The sequence below is a fragment of the Protopterus annectens genome, chromosome 9.part0 (assembly GCF_019279795.1).
Source record: "Protopterus annectens isolate FY-2018-M chromosome 9.part0, PAN1.0, whole genome shotgun sequence".
Classification (NCBI taxonomy): domain Eukaryota; kingdom Metazoa; phylum Chordata; order Ceratodontiformes; family Protopteridae; genus Protopterus; species Protopterus annectens.
The window spans coordinates 225,782,767-225,799,828 of record NC_056743.1 but is presented as its reverse complement, the minus strand read 5'-3'; the positions used below and the strand labels follow the sequence as shown (position 1 = coordinate 225,799,828).

The 17,062-nt window shown below is 40.9% G+C and overlaps 1 protein-coding gene across 1 annotated transcript in view; it reads left to right on the top strand.

Moving 5' to 3' along the window:
- Nucleotides 1-17,062, top strand: part of PDE3B (phosphodiesterase 3B) — a 1,918,808-nt gene that overhangs the window by 1,625,159 nt on the left and 276,587 nt on the right. The window contains exon 11 of the mRNA XM_044082789.1: nucleotides 16,892-17,005. Within this exon, the coding sequence (XP_043938724.1) occupies nucleotides 16,892-17,005 (114 nt within the window). The remainder of the gene's footprint in view (nucleotides 1-16,891; nucleotides 17,006-17,062) is intronic.

Here is a 17,062-nt window from a genome sequence, read left to right as displayed (position 1 = left end):
TAATTATATATTATTATTATATTATAATATATTATATAATATATAATATATTAATATATAATTATAATATAATAATAATAATTAATAAATAGTCTGTCAGAATCAGAGGGTTTCCCAAGATTAGACGACACTGAATTCAGAGCAGCATATTCTTAGTACCTCATACTCAGTGTTTGATACTACTGAAGCCTGTGACATGACTCAGTCAGTTGGCACCTCATGTTGGATAATGTTCTCATGGGCTAAATATGTGGTGCAGTAGTTCTTTCTGGAGAATTCCCAGAGGACCTCTGCAGCTGAAGTCTGAACCCTTATTAGCAAAGTTAAGGGCAGTATCCCCAGAGTACTACTTTGTGGGGATGCTAACAAGAAAACCATAAGTGAAGTGCCTGCCCATGACCCTAGGTTTCTAAAACAGCTATCCTGATAAAAACCCAAAATATACATCTAACAGCTTGTCTCAGCCTAGGTTGGGTGGTTCATCCACTACCCCACTGTGTAGGCTTCTTCTTAACACCTTTTTCAGATGGCTCATGATCTATGGATTATGGTCTCAGGAGGTTTTTTTTTTTCAAATCCATGAAGCCTGCATTGGGTATTCCTAAAGTATTGGGGGCCTTCTATAAAATGAGAACCTATCCCCGATTCAGAGGTGGATGAACCAGCCTGTTTGAGACAGATGTCTTTCCTCTCATATTTTGAAGAAGAGACAAAGGATACCCTGTCCTCTGCTTCTCCAAGAAAGGATGTCTGCTTTTCACAAAGTATAGGAAACCTTCAAATGAGAGGGAAAAAGGGCTCTCAAAGGTGCAGTTAAGACAGACTGACTTTATGGGCTTGCTGAGCCAACCATCTAGCCAGCCATGCCTCCAGTTTTGGAAGAACTGAAAGATGCATTTATAAATGCATCCATGGAGCCAAATTTCTGTGTCTGTATCCAGATTCCCAGTAGTTTTCTTCTGTGATGGCTCTTCAGCTGCTGCATCATTTTCATTTACGCACTTGAAACTGGTCAGTGTGTTTGTGAGTTGTAAATGGTGGCATCAGCTTAGATTTTTAACCAGAGGGAAAGAAATGGTAGGTAACGGTCAGGAAGTTATTGCATGACTTGCATCAAGAAAGTATGCAGGCAGGTTGTGAAGGGAATCCAGACGGGAAGGAACTGCTGAGAATTTATTCGTGGACCATACAGCCCCTGAATGACATGCTCTGAATAGGAGTGAGTTGGTTTGGGAATGTGGTGCTCAGAATGGTTGTTGCACAAGCAGAGTCCCAGTCCCTTTTGCCAGTGCTGCCACTGATTTGTTATCCCACCCCGTGAATGAGGCTGGTGTCAATGCAGATACTTCACCTACATCTTAACATTAGTATTTTGTCCATGATTCTAATTACAGAAGTATTTGTTTGCTCTATTCATTCTGTTTCCCATTGTTTATTATGTTGCTAAATTGTTTGCTGTCTGCCTAAGTTGTATTATGCTTTTAAAAATTAACCTCATGTTATGCTTGTGTTATCAAGTTCGGGTCTTGACTAAAAAGAGTTAACAAACCAGCCCTCTTACTCAGTCAACAGATAATTTACATCATTTTAATAAATTAGTAATTATCGTGAAAATGTATGATCCATTTATGTTGGACAAATCCAGAAATAATGGTGGTAGTGGGACAAAGGGTCAAAAGGGACAGATTTTAAATATTGCTCCTGTAATTTCAGATAGTTGCTAGAATATCAGGTTTTGCATTATTGTGTGTTTTCTGAGGATATGAAGTCTGAAATTCAAATGTCTGCCATTATCATTATTTGGTGACTCCAATCTTCATGTTGGTAGTTACATGATTATGTATGCACATTTTATGTTAATCAGTGTCCCAATATTTGGCCAGTTGTACCAACTTTTCATGGGAATTTGTCCAGATTTTTGATGTTTACAAGTTGAGAGGTATGGACTGCTGCTGTGCAGTGTAGGAATGTTGGATTCAGAAACTCTGGATGTTCACATCATTTGCTTCCCCATAACTTAGAGTGATAATAAGACTGTATTCTTCAGGGACAAATTAGCTTAATAGCCCAGTAAAGAAAAGTAGCCTTATTTCAGGGTACCTTTGCTATCAAAGGGCAATAATTGTGGTACTTGGAAGCATGAGGATGTGGATGCGAATAGAGGGCTATGTGCTAAGTCTAGGGTCACTGTTCAAATATTACTTTTACTCTTAATTTTTTGCATCAGTCTTTACGTTAGTATATATAAACAAAGAATGTTGGTGTCACAGGTCTTTAAAGATGTTACAACAGGTTTTGACCGTCACTGTGCTTTGAAGATTTTTATTTTTTGGAGTTTAGGACTCTCAGTTATGACTCTTGACTTTTGCTAGGGAACCCTGTTTTCACATGCTATATTTATAACATCTAATGAAGTATGCCAAAAGGAAACTCATCCAAGTGATGTGAAGCATACAGATCAAAGGAGACAAAGGAATATGGTGTAGTGTTGTCATTCTGATCAGAGACTCCTTAAAAGAGTTAAGTGGCATAGATTTTTTTTTGTTTTTTTAAGGGTGACACATGGGAACACATTGCAGTTTGGATGTATATTTTTAAAAACATTTACTTGTCATTTATACCCTGATTGCCTATTCACACAGGTTAAGAGACAATTCCCCTGATGCTGAGTTTCTGAAGATAAACTGATATTTATGGCAACTTTAATACTGTCACCTTGTGGAAGATTCTGGTTACAGCAGCACTTGTACATTCTCTACATTTGAGGTTTTAGGCAACATAGATTTTGAGTAGTACAGATATATGCGGTGGTGGTGCTGCGGTAGCGTTGTCGCCTCACAGTAAGACGCTGACCGGTTCGACTCTCAGCTAGAGCGTCTTCTGCTTGGAGACATGCGTGAATGGACGTACCTTCGTTGAAGGTTGTGCGTTAGGGCTGGCAACTCAGCACGTAAAAATCAACTGCCAATCATTAGCGGACGGGAGTTCCGCTGTGGCGACCCCTAACCGGGAAAAGCCAAAAGACACAACAACAGCAGATATATATGCACATATGCTGTTTTTACTCTTATCAGCACAACTCAGGATCTAGGATAGGCTGTATTTAATCCCCTATTTATATGAAAATAGTTTCCCCATCTGTCGTTATATGAGGTATTCTCACATAGTGTGTCTACCCCTTGTTTGGAGGTTTCTGACTTTTAAAGAGCATGTTCCTTTTATTTGATGTTTTTTGTTATTTTACATTACGTGTAGAGCTTAATAAACAGAACAGTAGACTTTGGTGTTTTGAGAGCTTCATATGTGCAGGCTGTACTACCCCATTTTAAAGTGGAATGAATTTAACAACTTGATACATTTTAAAGTTAAATATTGCGCTTACATATCTTTTGTTTGTACTTTCTCTATGTCAGTATTTGTTGCAAGGAGGGTATAAACTTTCATAGCTTTGAATGAAAGAACAGATTTTAGATGTGTAAGACCACTGCAGCTATAGAACATCTTTTAGCATTAATTTTATTCTTCTAGCTCACAGACTCTGAACATTTTGGCTAGGTGGGTCAAGGCAGTAGCCAGTTCACAAAGAATAACATATGTATTATGTTTCATGTCATAGAAAATATCTCGCTGTGTTTCAGACATTATTTTAAAACCCTTGCAGATAGTCTTTCTGATACAACAGATAATCATGTTGAGACCTCTTTGATTGTAAAGTCTGTATATGGAATTCTAACGGTAGGTCTTCCTGAAGAATAGCAAGACTAGTTCTAAGCAACCATTCTTTAAAGAAAATCTTGAACTTGTTATTAAAACTGTAAGTTAGAAAAGGATTCTTGTCTGCATTTTCCATGTGGTGAGTTACACACAAACTTTCCACCACTGACTGCTTCCCAAGATGGCTGTAGACTGATCGACAGCTTAACTTCAGCTCTCCCACTGTGGGAAAAGAAACTGAAAGACAAGGGCCAAGGGTACACTGCCTGGATGCTAGCAAAGAAGAAACTAAGAGAGCCTGAAAGAAAATCAACTAGAAAAGGTGAAGAATAAACACTAACTGGGAAGAATCCTGCAGCTTTTCAGCCAAAATGCAGTTCAAGCTCCAGCTTTGGTGTAAGACATGGCTTCCAGTATTCTAGAGGAAAAAATAAGTCAAATGTTCCCAGAGCTGATTAAAATAAATGAAACACTGAAGGGAGTATATTAACTCAAATAACAAAAGCTTGGAACAAAATGGAAGAAGCTTTTCAGATATTTGGATGAGCAGATACAACTGCAAAATTCAGAGGTCAAAATGAAGAAAAGGCTGGCTGAGCATGAGAATGCTCAAGAAGAGATCTTTCAAAAAATGGTATAATTAGAAGACAGAGCACTTAGGGAAAAAAATTAAAGATTTTCTGCTGTACCAGAGAAACTATGAGTAACAAACTATTTCATGAAGGCACAAATAAGCAATTTGACTGCTATTCCACAACAGGATCTGTTAATGTTAACAGTATTTCTATACAACTTTTCTTTATATAAATTGCATGTTTTATAGTAAAGCATTTTTAGGTATTGTATGTGATAAAGATACTAAAATGAACACATTTTTTTCTTTCTTCCTTTCTTAGTATTAAGAAATGTAGGCATTGCAAAAAAAGAATTTCAGCACTGCTAGTCAATATTCTTGACCTTTGTGGAAGTATTCTTTTATTTATGTGCTTCTGAAGCCAGGTTAGTGCTGCATTAATTTTATTTGTATTTGTTAACCAGGGTCGAACACCAATTATCATGGACACTTTGCAGAGTCCGCCCAGTAGGACTGTCTGTTTATAACTGTTCAGAGTCACATGGTTAGGTAAAAGGAGGTTGAGGGAATCGGGCCTTGTACCACAGGAGCTTACTAACGGTTCTTAGTTTTGCTAATTATGACTGCAATTTGATAGTATCAGGGCTGAACTTAGTTTTATATGGCTTTATGAGCTAATGTGCTTGCAATTTTAGTTCATGGGTTGATTCAATCTCTGCTCAGATGAGCTCATATGTTGGAGGCAAGCCAGGGACAACATTAGACATTATCCGCTGCAAGTAAATATGGAGGCCACAGGTAAAGATTTTAATGGCTTTGAGCTTTGATGTGAACTTTTTTTTTTTTTTCTGTCAAACTACACACACGCTCTAGTCCTTTTTGAAGCTTTTATACCAAATCCCTTTTCCTAGATGTTCTTCGTGTTTCACTGTTGCAGTCATCACATTTGGGTTATCCTGCCAGGGTAGCCCTCAGCTGGCCCGAATACCAGAGGGTTAGTATTTCTGCGTCGGTTGCTGTCGCTTCAGGACTGATGTCAGGTCGTTAGCAGTATAAAGTAAGGCAGCCGACACCATTACATCAGTCTTCTTTGCCGAGAAGCCCGAAGCAGAAGCAGTTTGCACAAGTGCCGGTTGGCCGCTACCTGAGTTTCGTCTTCCGAATTGAAGCTGAAGTCTTCTAAAGCTAAGTACCCCATTTGGGAGCCTTTTTTCTTGCTCTAACTGGTGTCAGAAAAAGTTAACTGTCTCAACTGTGGAAAGCAAATACCACACCGAGACTTTCATTCTTACTGCGTCACTTGCTTAGGCCCAGACCATGATGTCCCTTGCTGTTGCTTTTGTGCTTTAACGCCAGAACTATACATTGCCGGGCCCTTATTGTAGCTAGATATTTTTGCGTACAGTCCTTGAATTCCGATATGGCTTCGGCAAACCATTTGACAGCAGATCTTCCAAAAAAAAGTAAGGATAAAGACAGAGACAGACCGCACAGGTCTAAAGCTACTTATGACACTTCTGTTAAGCTAGTTGTCAGTTCCCCAGTCCTCAGTGAGGCGCTTTTGCAGCCCCTGATGCCCGCTTCTGTGGATTCGCAGGCCACTACCGAGACCCTTTCAGAGTCCAGTATGCCACAAAACTCTTCTTTGACTAAAGATCCTGCGGTTGTCTCTACCTTGGATAGGTCCAAAGCCACTGAGCAGGCACTGGCTTCCAAGGAAGTACTTCACACTACCGATTCTCAACACAGACTGGAGACTTCTTTCATGTCTACCGTTCTTTCAAAAACTGCTGAGTTTCTAAGGCCCAGGGTACGAACCACACCCAAAAGAAACGACGACCCAATTTCAGGCACCTGCTTCCATGCCTCAGTCTCAAATACTTAAAATGGCAGAAGACCTTATTATGCTGATAAGGGGAAGCCAAGCTACCCCTTCCAAAAGAAAGAGAGATCTGTCCCCAGTAGTTTTATCTGAACAGGAGTCCGAAGAGACTGATGCATCTGAATATGAAGACATGCAACCCCTCTCTGATTATGAGGATTCTGATGCAGGAGGAATCCATTCCTTCAGCCTCTCCACCTGAGAACGTTTCCTTTGGGGAAATCCTTCATACCTTAAGGGAGCATTTCCAATGGGAATGTCAGGACTACTCTCAGTCTAAAAAGAGACTCAGAGAATTCTTATATCTTCCACAGCACAGACCCCCTGGCCATTTCCCCAGTCCTGGATGTTGTGGACGATGTTTGTATGGAATCTAGTTTGACTCCTGACACCCTCCCTCCTGCTCCCAGAAAACCTGACAGGTATTAGAGTCCCTAACTCGCACAAATTTCTCTTCAGAAATCCTACGGCTGACCCTGAGGTAATTTCTCAAGGGCCTAATGGAATTAAAGCAACTTCTGATAAGAATCCCACCCCCTCAGATAGGGATTCCCAAGCACTAGACAAATGGGGTAAAAAAGTATACACCTCTGCTACTGTTGCTATCAGAGCACTAAATTGGCAGTTCCATATGCTAAAATTTCAGCAACATACCATGGAATTCTTGAAATAAAAAGTGTCTTCTTTTCCTGCTTGTGCTGAAAATATAGAGCTACAAGAGTTAATGCATTCTGCAAGCCAAGTAACTTAGCACACCTTACACTGTGGTTTTGATGCCCTAGAAGCTTCTTGCAGGGCAGCAGTCACCGGTTCTGTTCTTAGAAGGCATGCGTGGCTTAAGGGACAGCCCTTGCCCAACCATGTCAAATCTAAATTATTGGATGCATCCTTGCACAAAGACAACTTATTTGGCACCAAGGCAGAGGAGGTCTTAAAAAAGATGGAAGAAAAAGCTAAATCTATGCAGATAGTTAAGGATTTCCTACAGGTCCAGACACCCAGGTTCAGCAGGCATTGCCCCTCCAAGCACTGGTCCTTTCCTGCCCCCACCAGATCAGTTCAGCCCAGACCCCAGGGAAGCAGACCCCCCAGACAGCAGCCACAGGGAATCCAGAGATCAAAGCAATGGAGTTCCTCCACTGCAAAACCAGGGAGTTCAAAACCACCCCCTCATGATAAGAACTCACAATGACTCTCTACCCCCTCCCTTTGCCCACCTGCACTTGCCCCTAGGAGGAAAACTCTCCTTCCATACAAACAACTGGTCTACCATTACCAACGACCGTTGGGTCCTCAGCATAGTGTCCCAGGGATACAAATTTTCAATCCACACTCTTCTAACCCCAAAAGGGTTCCCAGATGTTCCTCCAAACCAGTGGGCCAAGGCCAAAAAGCAAGTCCTTTCCCTGCTTTCTATGAGGGCAATAGAGGACGTTCCTGCAGAACAGATAGGCCAAGGTTTCTACTCCAGACATTTCCTGATACCCAGAAAAGAGTGCACCTGGTGCCCCATTCTCAATCTATCCATTCTTAACACCTTTCTGGTGATACCAAAATTCAAAATGCTCACTCTCCAGCAACTATCTATGCTCTCCAAGAATGCTTGGCTAGCCACCCTATTTCTAAAAGAGGCCTACCTTCACATTCCTATCAGGGAATCATGCAGGAAATATCTACGTTTCAGGGCAGGATCTCTGCACTTCCCTTTGGCTTATCTACTGCTTCCAGAGTTTTCACAAAATGTCTGGCTCATGCCATTGCCATTTGCAGACAAAGGAATATCCAGATTTACCCATACTTAGATGACTGCCTAATTCAGGCAGATAGTCAGGAAAAGCTGCTCAAGCACCTGGCCTTTGTAAGGTCCCTACTGACCTCCCTAGGGTACACTATCAATGAAAAGAAATCCAAACTAGTACCTGCCCAAAGGATTGTATTCCTGGGAGCAAGCCTGGACACAGCATTCCAGGTGGCATTCCTTACTCCAGAAAAGCAAACTTACCTGATAGACTACATCTCTCAACTATCCACCAGACCCCAGTTATCTGCAAGAAAAATCCTGCAAGCTCTGGGCTTCATGGCATCTTGCATTCTACTCATTCCACATGCCAGACTGCATATGAGGAAACTTCAATGGTACCTAAAAAGCCTTTGGTGTCAACACTCTCAAGACCTGGAAACTCTTATACCAATGATACCTTGCCTAAGGAAAGATTTTTTTGGTGGGCAGCAGCTTGCTCCCACAACAAGGGACTACCTTTCTCACCACCCCCTGCCACCCAGACCCTCACCACAGATGCATTAGACTATGCCTGGAGTGCACACCTGGATGGCAGGTGCATACAGGGCCAATGGAGCCCACAGCATATCCATATGTACATCAAACAAAAAGCGATGTTAGCTGTCCAGCACACCTTGACAGCTTTCAGACCCCTTCTCTCCCCAGGGGCTCTCCTGATCAAAACAGACAACGCCACTGTGATGTGGTATATCAACAAGCAGGGAGGGACTGACTCCTACCCTCTATGCAGACTGGCCATGACCCTTTGGCACAGACCCTCTGCCATGCAACTCCACCTGTTAGCACAATTCCTGCCAGGCTCTCTAAACTCTGTGGCAGACCACTTAAGCAGAAATCTTCTGGACCCACATGAGTGGCAGCTAGACCAAGGAACCTTCACCCTAATAACTCAGAAATGGGGCACCCCCAAAGGTCATCCTCTTTACTTTCCACACCAACCATCAGCTCAGCAAGTTCTGTACCAGGGAGCCCTCACTGCATGGCCTGTAAAGTGGATGCCCTATCTTTTTCCTGGGTCAGCCTCTCGGTCTGTGCATTTCCCCCACTACCTCTCATCACCAGGGTACTGCTCAAAATAAGGGAGGAAAAACCAAGGACAATTCTGATTGCTCCAGACTGGCCTCGCCAGCACTGGCACCCACTGCTGCGCAACCTGTCCCCACTGCCACAATGGCATCTGCCTCAGACCCCTACCCTCCTGACCCAGAGGGAAGGAGAATTCATGCATCCCCAATTGCAGACCCTCAGTTTGGCAGACTGGTTTATTCCCTAACCACTGGTCAATCTGCCAATCTCAGTAAACAGGTTCTAGATGTTATACGTGAAGCTAGATGCCCCAGCACTAGAAAGTCTTATGCTGACAAATGGAAAAGGTTTTGCACCTGGATTCAGGCTAAGGGAGCCAATACGGCACAGCCCCCCTACCTCTCATCCTGGATTACCTAGCTGACCTGCTACACAGTGGTCTCTCCATTTCCTCTATAAAAAAATTCACGCATCTGCTCTCTCTGCTCATTTCAACACTGGGCACCCACTTTTCTCAGGCTTTGATCAAACACTTCCTAAGAGGGCCTAGCAATTTGAGGCCACCCAGACAAGCACCTACCCCAGCTTGGGACCTAAACTTGTGTTGGAAAAAGTCACCCTGCCCCCCTTTGAACCAGCATCTTCAGCAGAGTTTAGGTTTCTTTCCTGGAAGACCGCCTTTCTTCTGGCCATCACTTCAGCCAGATGAGTCTTCGAGCTACAAGCAGTCATGGCTATAGAGCCCTTCATCATCTTCCATGCTGGCAGGTTGCCCCTCAGGACTATAACCCATCCTTCATGCCCAAGGTGGTGTCCAGTGTGGCTCTCAATCAATCCATTAATTTGCCCACCTTTTTCCCTAACCCACAAAACAAGGGGAAAGGATCCTGCACACTCTAGATGTGCACAGACAGCTCAGATTCTGTCTAGACAGGACAAAATCATTCAGAAAGACTGATCATTTACTGGTCAGCTTTGCTGCAGGGGCAGAGGGCAAAGCCATTTCCAAACCATTTCTAAGTGAATAGCACACTGCATCCATTTCTGTTACAAGCAACACAGGAAATCTCCCCGTAAGGGGGTCAGGACCCTCTCTACCCCCGTAAGGGGGTCAGGACCCTCTCTACCAGAGCAGCCTGGAGGCTGCCACATGGACATCTGTTCACACCTTCACCAAGCATTACCACCTGCCTATCTTCTCCAAATCCAGGGCAGGCTTTGTCACTGCAGTCTTGCAGGGCATCCTAGCCAGCCCCTAGTCTCCTTGACTGCTTCCACCCTTTTACTCAGCTTTGGAAATCAACCCAAATGTGATGACTGCAACAGTGAAACACGAAGAACATAGTACAGTTGTGTACACTTACCATAAATGTAGATATCTGAGTGTATTCACTGTTACAGTCCTGGTTTCCCTCCCTCCATCACCCTCTTCTTGTCTCTCTCTCTCTCTCTGTCTCCCTCCCCTTACAAGGAACTTTTTGGTATTTAGTTTCTACTGGTGGGGTTCTTCCACCATATCCTGGCTCCCACTTGGGGGCTCCTGACAGAGCAAGAAAAACTGAAGTAATGGTGTCTGCTGCCTTACTTTATACTGCTGACGACCTGACGTCAGTCCTGAAGAAACAGCATCTGATGCAGAAATGCTAAGCCTCTGGTATTCGGGCCGGCCGAGGGCTACCCTGGCAGGGATAACCCAAATGTGAAGACTGCAACAGTGAATACACTCAAACATCTACATTTAAGGTTAGTGTGCACAACTGTACTCTTTGATTCTGGACATCTACATGAGTGTCACTGTCTTGCCCCCACCCCCAACTCATTTTTATACTGAATGGGTTTATCAAGCTGTTCCTCTTTTTTTTGTGTATCAGCCTACCACATTTATTTTATTTATTTATTTGACATTTGTTAATTGGGAATGTCCGACTGAGCCAGAGCCCTTTTTCAGCAAAGGCCCAGGGAGAAAATCTCCACAAAAAGTAACGTACGTTTAACAGAGGTTTATTAAAACGACTAAACAACAGTAATGTAACAATATAAGAGTGAAATATAGAGAAAAATACATTTAAAAAACAAAGCTAAGAAATAACAGAGTACAGAAATTGCTGTTGACAGTTAAGAAAAATTTACAAGAAACAAATTGATTGCTACAAAAGAGGAATGGGCAATAGAGGTGTGAACATGCAGGATTCAGGAAAGGTAGGATATTAATGGTTGAAGGAGAAAAAGGTGAGTAAAGGTAAATAGAGGCTGAAGCAACATGAAGGTAAGTAATGCAGGAACAATGAGTAGAACAAGTTAGAGGAGGTTGAGACGAGCAGTAAAGAAGAAAAGGATAGGTGAGGTCCCAATAAAAAAATGAGAATAGAAAGTAATTAGTAAAGAAATATCAGGCATTGATTTACATTGGCATTTACAGTTAAGTAGATGCTGTAGTGATTCTGCTTCCTTCCATAGTTTTCCTAATGTTTTAAAATAGGGAATTTTTATACTAATATATGGGTCAAATTGTATTACAAACACAGGAGGCAACAGTTTTCCTAGAACTGCTTAAATTCTTTTGTGTGTGAAGGCATAGTCTTTTCTGTCACCATAGATGCACATTACTTCCACTTTTTGCTTACTTCACATCAAAAAATGGTATCAGAAATATCTCTTGTTAGCTCCTCAGCAAAACAGTATCCCAAACAATTTGTGGATTTGATAGCAGCTGCCCATGCGCAAGAGGCGTTAGTTTGCATAAAAACACAATTTTATTTGGTATTCTCAAGGTAAACCAGTATAACTACCTACTCTACTTTTAGTTCTGAAAATAAATTACCTTATGGTGCTTTCAGTCATGTATGTGGCTTTATAAAGCCCTTCTGACAAATGCTTTTCATACTTGAACTCAGGCCCCAGTTTCAGCTCTAGACTGCATATAACTCTTTCAGGTGTATTCCACATATAAGCCCCTATTGTGTTGTCATGTACTACACCTCCAGGTGTTTTAGGTCAGCTCCTGCTTACCCCATTCTGAACCTCCTATTAACTGCCTGACATTCTGGTTAGCTGTTTCAGGCATCCTTATATACAGTAGTGATAGGCAGTGTCTTATTAGCTAGCTAATACAGTAATTTTCTGACTGTAGCCCTGTGAGAATTTCCCACACAATAGCAATTTGCCATGCATTTAAAGGCATATTGCACATTTTCTGAATTCAGTGTGTTAAAATCGTAATCATTATTTTTATGCCAAATTGTGTCCCTTTACTTTGTTGCCAGGTTTCCACTTCACACTTTTCTTTTCTGTCTTCTGTTATAAGCAGAGAATGTTATTAATGTTGGGAGGTGGCCTAATGGTTAAGGTGTTTGCTTTACAAACACAAGGTGCAGGGTTTGAGTTTCACAAGGGAGAATTGGCTAGGCTTGCAATGGCTCGCAAGGGCAGTTAGCCTAGTACTAACCTATGAACCTATGAAAGAAAAAAAACAATGAGAAGAGGTCCTTGGCTGTGAGATGCCCCCATGAGTGAGAAATATAAAAAGATCTCAGGGCACTTGTGAATCACTCTGTGTGGAGTAGTGCCGCATCACCTTTTTCATAAAAACACACAACTGGAGGGTATTTTTGTACTTGTCATATGGTCCTCAGGATATGCATTCATTATGTATTAGTGGTTAGGTATAACATCTATAAGTTGTGCATTTTTCAGACATATTGACTTGAGTGTTTTTGTCTACGCACTGAGCAAGCAGTTAAGAATGACCTTCATGATTTTTTTCCATCAGTTTGCAGCTGATTACTACTTGCAGTTCTCTGCCTTTTCATCCCTTGAAAGAACAGTATTAAAATAAATTAAAAAAATTTTATTTTTATTTATTTTTATTTTACATTTGTTGACCGGGCTAGTCTAGCTGGATATATATCCATTTTCAGAAGAGGCCCGGGGAGAAAAGCTCCACACAGATATACAAAAGTATAAAAATATTGTTACATGGTAAATAAAGGATTAATAAGCCAAATAAAACAGGAAGTTAATTACATTTCAGAGATCAAAACACTTAAGAAAAGTAACAGTGAACATAATATTGCTTAAAGCTAAAAACAGATATAATACAGTAAGTGTTATGTACAATAGTTCACATCAGGTTGAAGGATTTAAGCAGTAAGTTGATTAGAGTTTAAATAGTGCCAGTCTTAATTACAAGACTAAGCATTTAAATATTTGGAAGTTTGGTTAGAAGAGAAGAAAAACAGGGGTGAAGAGGGTTGTTAGTCAGGATTAGTACAAGAGCATAACCAGTGCATTTGGAGGTGTTTACATTTTTGTTTAAAGAGTGGCAGGGATGTAATTAGAGTTAGTTCATTGGGTAACAGGTTCCAGTTTTTTCCTACTGTGTTGGTAAACAGAGAGTCACCAGCTGTATTATTAGACTTTGTTAAGCTAGCAAGGAGTTTGCTAGAAGAATGTAGGGAGTTCAGATTATTATATGGGATTAAGAGTTTTGAGAGTATAGGGGTATTATTGGGTTGGTAAAATATCTTGTGGGCAATTGTGAGTTGGGGGATTATCAGATGGTTTTGGAATTCCAGCCAGTCTAGTTGCCTAAGATTAGAACAGTGACACAGCTCAGAGAGGCTGAGAGGCAATCAGTTATGGAGAGAGACTGAGTTCTACAGGCATAGGAAAGATAAGAGACACATACTGTTACTAAGTAGCAGAGAAAAAGGTCAACAAAGGTATAGCTGTGCTGGGGGGATAGTTATGTAAAACAGTTTTAAAACAGAGAGAGAGATTTTCATAGAAGGTGCCAAAGGCAGGAAAGGAGGTTTATACAGAGGGATAATTGAGGGGGCCAGTAGCAAAAAGTAGTGATAGTCAAATGTGTCTTATTTAATAAAAACTCCCAGACTTACCTGGGATAATTCCCATTTTAAAGCAATCATGGGGTGGGGGGTAAGTACATAAATCGAGAGTACAAGCACTGATATCAGAGTCTAGCTGGTCTACAGAGCTAGTTGGTTTCTACAACCAGTGAGAGATGGTATTCCAAAGCCTAAGATCTGCTGCCCTCTAGTGGATAGTGTAGGGAAAACACTAATTCCACTAGGATAGTAGGAGGAGGGGGGAAAAGTTAATAAAGAGATGGTAGGAGGGGTAGGTCCACGGGTGTGCTGGCCCTTGCAAAATAGTTTAAAATTTAATGCAGTCACCAGTAATTTAAAGTTATCACACTCACAAGGTTAAAGTTAAATCATACATATACTGTAGGATAATACCTACACTGTGAGGCTGAACGTAGAGGGTCCAGGTAGATCCTGAGGGGCTTCTAGGTTGAGTTTCCCTACTATTCAGTAGGATAACATTAGCCTTACAGGGTTTCAAATAGAGGGACCGGCTGTGTCTCCACACAGGACTTAGAAGACTGTGAGGCTGAATGCAGATGGTCCAAGTAGATCCTGAGGGGCTTCTAGGTTGAGTTTCCCTACTATTCAGTAGGATAACAGCCTTACAGGGTTTCACATAGAGGGACCGGCTGTGTCTCCACACAGGACTTAGAAGGGACCACACAACACCCACATGTCACGCTTCTTAAAGGAAGTTATTTGTAACAGTGGATCTTCAGGTATTGCTGTTGAAACATGTACTAAAAATTACTACTGTCCTCTACCAAAGACTGCATTACTTGCATGTCACAAAAGCCTGGTCATTTTTCGAATTTTATATGGAGTATAGCTTAATAGATAAAAAAAACCCTTTACTCAGCTTAATAGTCATCGAAAAATTCTAGACACAGAAACGCATACGTATACATGCTTGGTATCAGTTATTTATTTAGAATGTTGTTTGGTAGAACTGTGAACTGGCTGACTGTTTTCACAGTTTACCAAATACTTGGTGAGCTAGAGAACATGTAACATTGGATTTAAGGAATTTTCCCTTTTCCCACTGTTAGCCGACCTTGGAATGTGTGTATATGTGTGTGTGTGTGTGTGTGTGTGTGTGTATATATATATATATATATATATATATATATATATATATATATATATATATATATATAAAATTAGGGGTGAGTTTGGTAGTGAAGTAGGGACTATTGTTTGACAGTCTGCATTAGTGGCTTTTCAGTTTGTTTGTTTGTTTTTTTTTTTTTTAACTAAAGGCACATATTTCACAAGCACTCTAAAATGCAAAGAGAGTATTACTTCCTTGAATCATGTAGTTAATATTTAAGATGCTGCAAGAGTTCAAATCATGAGCCCAACTGAAGGGGTGGTATAAACTAAACTTTATTGCATAGGGATCCAAAGTGAGTACTTTCATCCTATGCAGGTGATCTCTTCAGACAACATTTTTTTTATAAAAAAGGTTGCAGACTTTTTTTTTGAGTTTTTATAAAATTTCTATTAACCAAACCATATTTATTAAAAACTCTGGATTCTGGTTTGTAAAATAAATAATTGTTATAGGGCCATTGTAGGTGTATGTTCAGGCCTAAACTGCACCAAACTCTGGCGCAGGGGAAGACAATGGGTTCCATTTTGTCTTGGGTCTTGAGGTATGAGGGGCTTAGCATGCTTGGCTAATTTGTACAGTCTGTTGTGGTGAAGACCAGTCAGTCAGCAACTGATTATTTAGCAGTATATAGAGAGGAAGTCAAACAGACAGAAACACACACACACACACACACACACACACACACACACACACACACACACACACACACACACACACACACACACATATGCACGCAAAAGCCTAGTTACATACAACTTGTAAATAATCCTGTATTGCAAACACCTGTACTTGGCTCATACCTGTAGAAAAGTTATGTTTGACTCTGTTGTGTGGCTATGTAAGTGCACTTTGACCATAAGTTCATTATGTTTTATTCATTCATCCATCTATCCACAACCACTTTTTCCCATTTTTGCACATGGGGTAGGGGGTGTCACTTGCACAGTGACAGTCATCTAGAGCCAAAGTTCACACCACCAGAAGGCTAGACCTGCTGCAGTTGTTTTGTCATACCATTGAATTGCATGCACACTCATACCTATGGTCAGTTTAGTAGAATTCCATCATAACCATAAAATTCTTTTGGGTATTGACATGTCAGCACTTTTGTAAATTACGGGCAAGTTTGGCTAGGCTCATGGTTCATGAGCTAATAGCCTAGTAATCCCTTATTAACTTGACATGTGGTGTTCTGGATGATTCATCTTAGGTCCATTGTTTACCTTGCATGTGCTCCCTTCTGAAGATTATTCAAAGTTCTATTTTGCCTCCTTTCTCCCCCACCCATAATGGCCATTATTTTGTGACAAAACAGTGAGGGCTATTTTTATTTATTTATTTATTACTAGTCATTATGGCTATAGACTTTTTATTAATCAGAAAATGTGACAATACAGATCCTCTTTATGCAGTCTCCTTTCTGAATGAACTGTGTTGATGTTTAAAAAGCATCCCTGGATTTGAGCTTTTGGCCCAATTAAACTCTGTCCCTGATGAGAAAAGAGTTTAAGAGCTGTGTGTGCTTTTGTTCTTAATGTTTTTCTTTTGTTGGTACATGTATATGCATTGAGTGTGCACTGAACATGTCTCTGTAAAGATTTCTGTGGACGTAATTGAGGTATACTAATCATGTTTGTATTCGCCGAACATGTTTGCACTTGTTCAGAGCAAGTTAGCTGTAGACACCTTTACTGAAATTGTCATGTCTGTAATTTAAATCATGTGCATGCTGTGTTTTTCAGTATCAGCTTCAGTAATTAGTGATGAATGCATTAAGAAAGTTGGATTTCAGCTTTTAGCAAAAGGATTTCTCATTACTGAACCCTCTAACAGTTTAGAATGTGGATTACATTACCGAGAGCTCTGTTAACATTTTCTGCACTGATTACAGATCACAATCGTATCCATGCCACAGACGTTCTTCATGCAGTTTGGTACCTAACAACACGTCCTGTGCCGGGATTTCAGCAGTTCCATAGTGATCACATAACAGGAAGTGATACAGGTGTGTTACACCCATTTCCATAATTACATGCTTCAATCTCTATTGTTTTTAGTGATC